Here is a 13,209-nt window from a genome sequence, read left to right on the forward strand (position 1 = left end):
GGGGGGGGCGCGAGTATGTTTGATGTTTGTTACATGCAAGAGTTTACTGCTTAGGAAGAGCAGGAGAGGTCTCATGCTGCTCGGAATGGGGAGACTTTGCCAGCAGTAGAGTTCGGTTTTATGAACAGAAAGGAAGAGGTTGCAGTGGGGAGGTCAATGAGAGGTGCTGCTTGAGGTGTTATGCGAGTTCAGCAGAGAGTGCGTGAGTGGAGCTATTTTTACCTTGGCTTGGCTCAGGTTGCGGCAAAGGGGAGGCAGAGAAAGCTGGGTCGCGGGTGGCATGGGGACGGAAGTTGCCATACAGGAATGGGGAGTGGTCTAGCTGATGGGATGGCGAAAGCAAGGGGGAGGGTTTTCATCTGACTATGCGGGAGAGAGTGTAAGGAAAAGATGAAGGGCTCAAATGGTAGCTGTGAGAATTGATGGTGTTGAGATTAGTTTTTTTATTTTTTATTATATATATATATATATTTATTTAGATTTGTTTATTTTTGAATGAAAGTGGCAAATTAGGATTGATTGGGAATAGGATGGAGTTGGGCGGTGGCTTCTAAGGGAAGAAATAGGGAGAGTTAATTTGATTTTTAAGTAGTTTACCTAAAGGTCATTGCCTCAAATTATATATTGATAATTTGCGAGTAGAGATCTATGCAATATGCGTGTGGTTCCTAGGCAAATTCGAGGTTCCATTTTTTGAGTGGATGTCATTTGAGTGATTGGCAATGATCAAAACAAATTCACTTTGAATGTTTAATGTTGCGCTTGAATTGCATCGCTTTCATTGTGCTTACGCCATTCGATCATAGGAAATTCCACTCTAAGTGATCATGATGCTCTGGATGCTTCCACAGAATCTATTATGCAGTTGGGCGTCATGTATTTAGCTTCGATAGCGATTGCTATGGTTTGAATTTTATATGTACGACATTAAATTCTATTTTTTCATTTTCCTCACATCTAATCAATTTGATTTATGAAACATAGGTAGAGGTCAAGGATAGGTAGGAGTGGAACAAAAGAAAGTATAAATGAAAGAGCAGATGTTTGGCTTGCAATCTATAAGTCATGAAAAAAATAAGAAAAAAAATATCAAGGGAAGGTGTTGTAGGAGACAGAGTGAAATAAATGGTGTAGGAAAAGTGTTAATAAAAGATTCAAGGTGAGGAGAGAGAGTGGTTGACCAAGCATGGATGGAGTGTATTTCTTCTGACATATTAATCAATCAAGAGCTTAATTACATATAATTCCAACATGACAAAACCAAAAATAACTCGTATCAAAAGAACTCAAAACACAAATTAATAAAAAAATAAATAAATAACATGATAACCTCATCATGCATTATCCAGAAATGCATGAATCTCACAAATACAGATAGTGGGTCCTATTTTGAAGTACTTGATGAAAAAAAAAACCAATGATGACAGTGACTATGAGCTTTGGAATTGATGCATTGCATTTTCTTAACTTTATCAAGTGAGCGCTTTCAAATTGTGATTGTACACGCTGAGGAGGAAGCCTTTTGCAAGGATACAAGTTGGTATGAGCTTGTCACACCGAACCAAGTAAAGAACTCACAAATATAGAAAGAAGTTGTTTGGTTGCAAGCTTATTGCGAGATTTCAGAAGTGCTTGACTGAAATCTTTTTAACTAGCATAAATAAAAATTTAAACCTTGCAGAATCTTAAATACCATCCAATCTTATATATTTATATATCTAACAACTAAACATTAATTTTCACATGCATATCACCTTACCTTTGCATGAAAGGTGTGTTTCACTTTTAAAAGTTTCAATAATGGTTTTTTTTATGTGATATGAAAGATTTGGATGGTATAAATGTAAAAAAATTTTGATTTGTGAATACATAGGAATTGGTGGTATGTATGTAAATGCTCCAAGACAATAATATCAAGAAATCTTGAGATCTTGTAGAGTTTATTCTAGCAGCCATTAAAATGCTGTTGGAAGCTATACATAGGAATTGGGTGGTATGTATGTAAATGCTCCAAGACAATAATATCAAGAAATCTTGAGATCTTGTAGAGTTTATTCTAGCAGCCATTAAAATGCTGTTGGAAGCTCCCCATGCTGTCTGCAGCTATTGTAACCTGTCAGTAGGGTAGAAGTGGTCAGGTTTAATCAGCATAGTTTTGCATCAGTTGTAATTTACAGTAAAAGTTATTCATTTTTTTTTATAAATGTTGATGTAGTTGTAAGTCATTTTATTTGAGATTTTGCAGAAGGATGAAAGCATATTCAGCTCCATGATAATTTTGTGAAGACGAACTTTTAGCTGCATATTTTGACTGTGCATGCTACTCCTTCTGCCCAATACTGCAGACATTATTTAGCTTCGTTGGATGGGCCCTGTGCATGCCACTCCAACAAAATTGTTAAATCCTGAAACAAATGCCAAACATCAAACAAAGTTGATACCGAACATAAAATTTGGATTTAATAAATCCGGATTTACCGGATATAGTAAATCCTACTTACGTTAAATCCATGAGGCAGCCAAACGCCCCCTAAATTTTGCAAATTTGAGTAGATCCCCAAGGAGCAGAATGAACTGGCCGACCTTCTTTCCAAGGCGGGGAATGATGACCAACTATTGAGCTTACCTGACTAATCATCTAAGAAGAGGAATTAATTGAAGTCGGCCTTTCAGATGAACCAAATTGGGTGAATTCACTTCTAGAGTTTATGAAGGTGGGCATCATGTACTAGAAATAAAAGACCCAGGAAAAGCCACTTTGTACATTATTATTAATGGTGCTTGTCCTTGCCCATTCACTATCTGGGGAATGGAACTACTTGGCTCATTTCCACTGCTAAGGGGCAAACGAGATTTATAATTGTGATAATCGACTACTTCACATAGTGGATACAGCCTAAGATGACTTCAGAACCAATTCACAATATTATATGTAATGTGATTTTTTTTAGGTATGGTGTATCGCCTATCCTTATAACTGAAAATCTTCATCAATTCTCAGATAAATCGATCAAGAAATTTTTCCAGAGCAGAGGGCTTAGTTTTTTATTACTTTTTTTCCCCCTGCTCAACTTTATCATCTGAGCTTGATTTTAGTGGATTTGCTTCCTCTATCTCATCTGATTTCTTGGCCTTTTCACTTTTCTTTGAATTACTACGGTTTGGACATATCCCACTCAAATGTGATGTTTTGTATGAATAATATCAGACTAGGGGATTTTTACATGCAGATTTTTGTAGCTATTAACAGGGAAGAGGATCACCTGAGCAAATCAGCTCAGTTAACTTGACTGTATGTGCATTTGTTAAATTACTTTGAATGTATTGGTTTTGAAACATTATCTAGTTTTCGCTATCTGGTCAAAATTTCTTTTCATTTGAGTGTTTATTCTTCTGCTCTTATTATTGTTTACTTTTAAAACCAACCAAATAATGGGCATTAGGCTATTGGTGGTGGTGATGATATATATATCAGGTATGACCAGAGTTTGTCTGTTCTAAAGCATGGGAAACTTTGCAAAGAAGGGATGATTACAAAGTCTTCTATCATGCTCGGTCTAGGAGAATCTGATGATGAAGTAAAGGAAGCTATGGACGACTTGAGAACTATCGGTGTTGACATTCTGACATTGGGCCAGTATTTACAGGTTTGCTAATCACCAAAATATTTTGTTTCAATGATACTATGAAAATTACAGTTTCTTGTATTAACTTTTGCAATATCATTCAGCCTACCCCCTTACACCTCACGGTAAAAGAGTATGTGACGCCTGAGAAGTTTGCCTTCTGGAAAAACTATGGAGAGTCTATTGGTTTCTGTTATGTTGCTAGTGGACCACTGGTAAACCAGCTTTTTCTCTTTTGTTCTTTTTTTTTCCTTATCTATATACAGCTTACAAATTAGTGAACTACATCACCAGTTTTCCCGAGATTTACTTTCTGCTTGAAAGAGAATTTCTGTGTTGGTTGGCTTTTTGTTGCTTTATTTACTCCAGTTTGTTGATGCTTATTTTGGTCATTATACTTTTACACGAAGTCTTGAACCGTTTAGGAGTAAAAATTATCTTATTGAATGTGAGGACAAGGTTTCATTCTTGTAAAAAGAGAGCCTAGTAGAATGGAAATATATTGTGTCTACTAGCTGTTTGATTATGCATATTTTCCTCCTGACCACTTGAATCTCTGAAAAAACTGTTCCACATGTCTCCGAAATGCAATGATGATACATATTCAGTCTTATCCATATAGAAGAATTAAGTTATATGAGATGCAAAATGACATGATTGTTTTGTAGGAATGATGATACATATTAAATTTTATCCATACAGAAGAGTTGAGTTATATGAGATGCAAAATGCCATGAGTGTAATGTGTTGTTGATGGACATAAGATGAATTTCCACCAAACGGGAGAATGCAGATCCACAGCAACCCAACTAATGAAATCTAAAGTGAACATAAACTCATAATTGTCACTATTGAGTGAACTCGTCGAATATTTTATCCATCTAATATTACTTACAATTAACCATGATTTTTTTGTATTTGTGTCATAACCAGTTCTTTAAAATGCATTTTCTTAGCTTGCACGGAGCATGCCAAAATTGTCGCTGGACAATCTTGTGGTCATTTGTCTTGTGGGGATACACCTAATAGGCATTTTATAAATTAAGTGAACTTTAGATTACATAATTAGAAAATTCTAAGTGCTTTCTATTTAGTCCTCTTATTTTATTAAGCAACTGCATGAACATTTTTTATTATAGCTCATGGAAATGAAAAGGAAATGCTAAGACAACTCAAACAACTCTCTGACTATTTGTGATTACTTTTGATTATTGATTTTTGTTTTTTTATTTTTATTTTGTTTTGTATATGTTTGGATGTAAAAGTTAAAACAAAACATCTTTGGTAACATTTAACTTGTTTAGTTGTTTTTAAAACACTCAAAATAATTTTTAGATGTTTTGATTATTTTTATAAACAAACTAATTTATTTTTAAAAATAAAATATAAAAACATACAAAAAATGCACTAAAGAAACAAGTTTTAAAACAAAAAAAAAAATAAATAAATAAAAATAAAAAGATTAAAGTGATCCCAGACAAGCCCTTAGTTAAACTTCTTTATTGACTTCTTTTTCCTTGTTTACTTGTTAGAATTACTTCGCCTCCGCTAGCTTGCCAATCTGCTTAGGTTCTAAGAGTAGAAGACCAAGACCTCACTAGAAATGAGGTCAACACTAGCATGACTGTGTTATCTCTTTCTTCGAAGAAGTTTTTTTTATGTCTTTGTTGATTCTTCTTGGTGTACTTGTCAAAGCCTATTAAAAGTATTAAATCTATAAGGTATTTAGCAATGTTTTTTAGCATTATTTTTGTATGTCATAAGTCTTGGGTGATGTGTGTGGTGGGGTAAAATTGGAATTTCTAAAATTTTTATTTAGTGAGGTGCTTGATGTTTAAGAAACTTTTAGTGAGGTGAGAAGAGATTAGGATTAATTGGGATGTTTGGTGAAAAAAAATAAGAAATTGACTTCAAGATTTCTTAACAGATTTTCTTCAAACTTTGTTTGTGATAGATTGCTAGTTTATCTTTAGTAGAAATGGGTGAGGCTTGGTAGATCCAAACATTGGGATGTTAGCTAATTTGTGCATGTTTTTTTTTATGTCTTTGTTGATTCTTCTTGGTGTACTTGTCAAAGCCTATTAAAAGTATTAAATCTGTAAGGTATTTAACAATATTTTTAGCATTATATTTATATGTCGTAAGTCTTTGGTGTTGTGTGTTGGGATAAAGTTGGAATATTAAAAATTTTATTTAGTGAGGTGCTTAATTTTTAAGAAATTTTTAGCGAGGGGAGAAGATATTAGGATTAATTGGGATGTTTGGTGGAAAAAAAAAGAATTTGATTTCAAGATTTCTTGACATGTTTAATTCAAACTTTGTAATAGATTGCTAGTTTATCTTTAGTAGAAATGGGTGAGGTTTGGTAGATCCAAACATTGGGATGTTAGTTAATTAGTGGATGTCGTTTTTATGTCTTTGTTGATTCTTCTTGGTCTACTTGTCAAAGCCTATTAAAAGTATTAAATTTATAAGGTATTTAGTATTAGATCTATAAGGTATTTAGCAATTTTTTTAGCATTATATTTATATGTCATAAGTTTTTGGTGATGTATGTGGTGGGTTAAAATTGGAATATTAAAAATTTTATTTAGTAAGGTGCTTCATGTTTATGAAATTCTTAGTGAGGCGAGAAGAGATTAGGATTAGGATTTATTCGGATGTTTGGTGGGAAAAAAAAAAATTACTTCAAGATTTCCTGACAGATTTTGTTCAGACTTTGTTTGCAATAGATTGCTAGTTTATCTTTTGTAGAAATGCTTGAGGTTTGGTAGATCCAAACATTTGGATGTTACCTAATTAGTGGATGTTGTTTTTATGCCTTTGTTGATTCTTCTTGGTGTACTTGTCAAAGCCTGTTAAAAGTATTAAATCTGTAAGGTATTTAATAGTGTTTTTAGCATTATATTTATATGTCATAAGTCTTTGGTGATGTGTGCTGGGGTAAAATTGGAATATTAAAAATTATTTAGTGAGGTGTTTAATGTTTAAGAAATTTATAGTGAGGCGAGGAGATTAGGATTAATTGGGATGTTTGGTGAAAAAAAAAAAGAATTTGACTTCAAGATTTCTTGACAGATTTTGTTCAAACTTTGTTTGTAATAGATTGCTGGTTTATCTTTAGTAGAAATGGGTGAGGTTTGGTATATCCAAACATTGGGATGTTAGCTAATTAGTGGATGTTGTTTTTATATCTTTGTTGATTCTTCTTGGTGTACTTGTCAAAACCTATTAAAAGTATTAAATCCATGAGGTATTTAGTATTAAATCTATAAGATATTTAGCAACTTTTTTAGCATTATATTTATGTCACAAGTCTTTGGTGATGTGTGTGGTGGGATAAAATTGGAATATTAAAAAATTTATTTATTGAGGTGCTTGATGTTTAAGAAATTTTTAGTGAGGCGAGAAGGGAGGATTGGGATTTATTGGGATGTTAGGTGAAAAAAAAAACAAAAAATTTAACTTCAAGATTTCTTGACAGATTTTGTTCAGACTTTGTTTATAATAGATTGCTAGTTTATCTTTAGTAGAAATGGGTTATGTTTAGTAGCTCCAAATATTGGGTTGTTAGCTAATTAGTGGATGTAAGTTTAGTCCAATTGGATATGTGGGATAGAATTTATGAATTTCTTTTGGAAACCGGAGTAATGACTCTGTGAAAGGGGTATAACTCAATTTTTGTAGGAGTTAAGGTGTTTTGAGGCCTTTGGAAGATGGTTTCTATGTTTTAGAAAGTGAAAATGATGGATATAAGATGGATGATGATGTTGAAAGGAAAAAGTGAAGAACAGGAGTTACTAGGGTAATTAGCTTCTCTCACTAAGGAGCAGTAAATGGTCGCCCACCTAATTCAAACCCAAAGTGATAATATTGTAGCGAATATGGTGAGTAAGGGAAATGTAAAGAGTTACTAAGGAGCAGTAAATGAAGATTAACAAAGTAAATGGTCTCGCAAATTCTTTCAAATGACAATAATCCCATTACATTATCGTAAGGGGGATATTAATAGCCTGTTTCAAACATCCCCATAGGTTAAGAAAATTCAAATTTTGAAAATGTAGTGAATATGGTGAGTGGACACTAATTGAATGTATAATATTGAAACATCATTTAATATAAACCTCATTTTTTAATGCAAGTTCTCTCACTTCTCATGCCATACATAAATGCTTGAATTCAAAATCGAAGTTTCAAAACCTTCAGTTTATTTATAAAAATAAAAATAAAACGAATCAATATTAAATCACAAAATGAGCCTTTGTAGGCTAGGCCTTGTTTTTAATTGAATTTTCTTGGTCTTTTGGTGTGAGATCTAGTGAACAGTATTTCTGAGCCTCCTTTGTTAATCTTTTTGCACTTCATTAGCGATAGCTTTTATCTTATGATTGATTCTTGTAGATCACTACAATATTTTTTATAATCAATTTTCATGATATTATCATATAGAGGAGGCTATCCATTCAACAAAGGAGTTGCAATCAAATAAAAGATCCTCATAATTTTATATTATAATTTTAATTGAGAATTGTTTCTGGATTGCATCCTTTGGGCTTCTTTGTTCTTAGAAATTTGGATGTTTGTTTTTTTTTTTAATATTTGAATGTTTCTGTAATATGAATTTCTCTCAATAGGTTACTCAGTTGTTAATTTCCTGACCAATATTTATGTTATTATTAGGTTTTTCAGTTAGAATATGAACATTGAATTTTAGAGTTGATTTCAAAACAAGTTTCTTATTATGAATTTAAATCAGACTCTTTTTATAAAATATTTAAATTATAAAATTTATAGAGCTTATGCCGTCCCATTGATGTGCTAAATGCCTACCTCGTGACTCCATCTCTGAAAACATTGTTTATGACTTATATGGTCATTTTTCTTTGATCACTATTACTTATTTCAAGATTAGAATTTTAGGAACATCTCTTTGCTAAATTTTTTTTTTTCAATTTCTACGAAAAATACTTTTTGTGTGATAGCAACGAAGGATTAATTAGAGAAAGAAAGATTGACCTTAGCTAGAAGATAGTTGCTTTGTAGAGTATCAAGAGAATTCCTTTCAAAATAGAAATGTTTAGGTATGATATTTAAGGCACCAAATTGATATTTGTTAACTCACAGGCATGGACACCTCTTATGGACAGTCATTTAAAATTTTCCTTAGTTTATTTCAAATATCTTGTCTATACTACTATTTGCAATCCTCTTTTGATTTTACTGGAAACGAAATCCTAACCCTTGGTCTTGATGAGAAAATTAGTGCATGCTTAAAGGCACACCAAGAGGTTATGAGGTTCAATTTGGTATCACAGGGTTACTGTATAAATTCTTTAGGAATCCTTGCTAACTTAGAACGTTAAAGAAACATATAGAAGGAATTATACAGTGAAACAATGAACTAAAAAAGCGTGTCATAAACAAAAAAAAGTTAGTATTACAACTAATAAGAAAAATAAATATATCACTTAAAATGTAATTGCTAAGTGCATATATAGGGTCTTGGTAGCTTCTCCTTAAAAAATTGAAGGGGTCTTGAGATGGTATTGTCGAATATTTGGAGTGTTTGTGATGTTGCTTTCCTTGAAGATTTGGAGTGAATACGGGCTAGCTTCTCCAGTAAAACATTTAATGTAAAAAGATAAAAATGAAAAAGCTAAACAGCTTATTTCATTTCATTTCATATCATTTAACTATGCGAATTTTCATGATTATGGATTCATATGGACTCATATGACTTTTAATGTTTCGACGATTGTTCTCATATTTCATGATGTAAAATATATTAGTGATCATGAAATTGTAGGATTTAAAGCATCATATTTTGTACAAATTAAGAGTACTTTTGTTTTCAAAATTAACTTGGTGGGTAGTTTGTCTCGTCTTTCTCTTTGATGAGGTTTAGTGTTACCCTTCCTTTGGTAAGAATGAGGTGGGTTTCTTCTTTAATTGAAGTTATATGTGCTTTTCATCCTTAGTCCTTCAAAGCATTCAGCATCAATTCCTTGAATTCTCATTATATTTATTAAAGATAATCATTCTCATTTCGTTTTTATGAGGCCCTCCTTGCTGGTCAGCATGGCCTTTGTTGAGCCTAACCTGGGTTTGTTGATTTAGCAAGTATAATGGCTTTTCCTTTAGCATCTTCACACCACTTGGTCTCTTGACAAGTGTTAGGTACCGTTAGCTCTCTTGAACGACTTAGATATATTCTTACCTGGCATAGAAATTTAATATACAAAACGTTTTTTGAATGATTCGAAAGATATAAATTTTGGTAATTCAATACATTGAGATATATTCTTACCTCGCCAGTTACAATACTTTGATTTAGTTAACAAAATACGTCCCCTATATGCTGAGCAACTAGGTACACGATCAGTTTATACTACTGACTCACTTAATGAAGTGGTATACTGAAGATTTTGATAGTTTTTTCACTACAAAATAACTGTGCATTATGCTCCAAGGTCAGGATGAAGTAATCTAGTTTGAAGACTCTGTTTTCAGGAATTGGAATGTTGAATGATTGTAGCATTCTCTATGATGTACTTCAAGGATCTTGTTAGCCTCGGTTGACTATTGGCATCTCAAACTAATGCTTGGGATTACCATCTGTATAGGATTTTATCCGAGTTAAATTATTTAGTAGCTTTACATCTAACTCAAACTTCATCTTGTGTTACCAGATATGTATGTTCCATGTAATTTGTTTTATTATTATTTTTTTTTAATCTTCCTGGTAGCTTTCCATGTACTTAGGGGCATCTCAGAGAGGTCTTTAAGATGCTCAGTTGGACCTTTTGACGATAACATTTTCAATCTATACTTCCAGCCACCTATAAGTTATATTGACATTTTTTAAACCAAATAATATAAATTTGTAGCAAAATGTCCATTTATGACAGCTAGTCTTATCACTGTAAGATTAGTGCAACTTAATATAATGATAAACCAAGAACTTATAAGAAGAATTCAACATTAGTTACCGTACTATCGGGTCAATGAATGCATCAATGCTCTACACTTTGGAACAGTTATTTGGATGGCAGAATGTTGGCCCAATAACTTGTCACCGAAAATTTTCACTGATCCTTAAATGCCTATAACAAACTCTCTATTTAGCTATTTAGTATAGTGAAACCTTTCTCCGTTCTCCTTATAAGGTGGATATAGGCCATAATATGAAATTATTTTAAATCATCTCTTTGCTCTATGAATTCCTTAAGATTTGTTTACTCCCAATAGTTGCAGTTTGACGATCATAGTTGCTACTGCGTAAAATATTGAATGCTTTATTTAGTGGTTAATACATAAAACAAATCATGCATTTTTATGTGGACCATGATTCATGGAGCATTTGTTTTTCGATTAGTGTTACTTTTTTAAGGTTGGAGTTTTGTGTTTTCGCACATCACATCCAATATTTCACAATTTTTTTTTCAAATGATATGAAATTCATTTTCAACAGTAGTGGCGAATGTTTCTTATTTGAATAAATAAATGAAAATTTTGAAGAGAAGATTACAACATAGTTGAATATCAAGATAGGCCTCCTAAAAAAAAATAGCGATAATTGGGAGTGATTTAGAGTGCATTTGTTTCGGCTGTGGTTGTATGAAATCTCAGTTCAAAAGTTGTCGTGGAAAATCTGTTGTTTTAAAGCTGGTTTTTCAAAAGCAGTTGTTTTGTTTGAATAATTCATTTTTAAATGATTTGCTTGTGGATAAATATCTAAAATACCTCTCTGCTCCTATTTCACTTTATGATGTTAGAAATTTGAGTGTAATTTATGTGCATGTTTAGGTGTTATATGTAAATTCAAAGAATAAAATCAAAGCATTTTAAATAAAATTAGAAGTATTTTTTTCAATAAGATTTTTTTAAGGTTTTTATTTTCACCCAGTTTAATTTTTAATTTTTGATTTATTCTAAGATATATTAATTTATCATTAAAAATTTGGTTGTTTGTATGCATGGGCACACTTTCCAATTAAAAAAATGAGAATTGAGTGCTATGCATAATTATTTCTGAAAGCTGACTATGAGAACTTCATTCATTATCAATTTTTACTTCTAAGCTGCGACAATCTTAATTATTTCCGCTGCACATTTTTTATGGCGAACGTGTGAGGGGGAGGCTGGTCCGATGCGAAAAGTATTTTGGCCTTGATTTTAAACTGAGATCCGTGGGACACGCCAATCAAACGCTATGAATTATTTCCGCTGCACATTTTTTATGGCGAACGTGGGACGGGGAGGCTGGTCCGATGCGAAAAGTATTTTGTCCTTGGTTTTAAACCGAGATCCGCGGGACACGCCAACTAACGCTAGGGAGGGAATGCGGTTTAAAAATCCAGCAAAATGCTGTCCCAAATACAGCCTTAGAGGGAGCCTAGTTTTTTTAATTTTACAGAATAATCATCTTTGCTGGAGTTCTCCAAGTCCCAGAATCAAAGAGGTAGCCTAGTTGATGAGCATTTTGTAGCACATACGCTTGAATACTTCTTGTGTAGAATCACAGGGGTTTAGGAGAAATGGATCAAAATAATGTTATAAATTATAGAGCATTTAATATGACCACCAGGGGCCAATTTCTCATAAGACAATTTAAAGTTTTTGTAGCTTGTATCAAATGCCTTTTTATTTCAAACAAGCGTCTGTCTACCCTGACATCCTTCTTGAGGTGCTCCCTAAGATTATTCCATTGCTTGTTAACATAGCGAATACGGCTGCAGCGCAGTATTTTGACGCGCAATTGTTGCCCTTTTTTTGCCTACTTTTCCCCACTTTGCCATGTTCCTTTTATATATGTTGCCATGTTAATGATAGGACAAGTTTTTTCTGCTACCTTTGCTTTGCTATATGAACTTTGCTTATATTCATTTTCATTTGATGGAATGTAGGTTCGGTCCTCTTACAGAGCGGGTGAATTATTTGTTCAAAATCTGGTAAGAGGTAAGCACAAGAATGCTTCGAGTCGTTCATAGCTGCTTCTAGTGACTGCAAAATGGTCTTCAAGCAACACCAGTGACTCACTCTTTGAGAAAATTGTTATAAAATCCGATAGATTATTTATTTTATGTCTAATGAAGTTCGGGAAACTGTTGTTGTCATTGAACATCATTGCTTTGCCTAAATGTGCGATTCCATTGGTGCTTGCAAAAGTTTTTGTGCTAATTCAGCTTAGAAAATCTTTTTATGCTTCAAAAACTTTTATGTTTCCTGGAATAATTTTCATCCCATGGTAAGTTATTTGCATTTAGTGTCATCGCAATATAGCCTGTTAGAATCTTCCGAAAAGAAATATTTAGTGTTTATGTGAACAACATTATCATTGCGTTTGTTTCATTCTTAGGCCCTAATAGGTGTTATTGAGTCGGAATATTGTGTCCATTTTTTAGAAGGCAACGAACTACTCATTCAAGGGAAGGTCTAGTGAAATATGTAAAAGAATACAGGCTGTTCAGAAATTCTCAACCTTGCTTGATTTTGCTCTGTTTCAATGGAGAAAATAGCGAGCTGCGTCCAGACAACGGACATGATACAATAGAGGTCCTGGCTCCCACTTCGCCTTGTTGTA

General features: G+C 33.0%; 1 protein-coding gene across 1 annotated transcript in view; it reads left to right on the plus strand.

The window, feature by feature from the left end:
- LOC110033608 (lipoyl synthase 1, chloroplastic) overlaps window positions 1-12,882 on the plus strand; it is a 29,072-nt gene extending 16,190 nt beyond the window's left edge. Inside the window, exons 6-8 of the mRNA XM_020737645.1 lie at window positions 3,476-3,647; window positions 3,731-3,841; window positions 12,533-12,882. Of these exons, the coding sequence (XP_020593304.1) occupies window positions 3,476-3,647; window positions 3,731-3,841; window positions 12,533-12,616 (367 nt within the window). The 3' untranslated portion in view covers window positions 12,617-12,882. The remainder of the gene's footprint in view (window positions 1-3,475; window positions 3,648-3,730; window positions 3,842-12,532) is intronic.
- The last annotated feature ends 327 nt before the right edge of the window (window positions 12,883-13,209 follow it).

Source organism: Phalaenopsis equestris, unplaced genomic scaffold, assembly GCF_001263595.1.
Source record: "Phalaenopsis equestris unplaced genomic scaffold, ASM126359v1 Scaffold001236, whole genome shotgun sequence".
Lineage (NCBI taxonomy): Eukaryota > Viridiplantae > Streptophyta > Magnoliopsida > Asparagales > Orchidaceae > Phalaenopsis > Phalaenopsis equestris.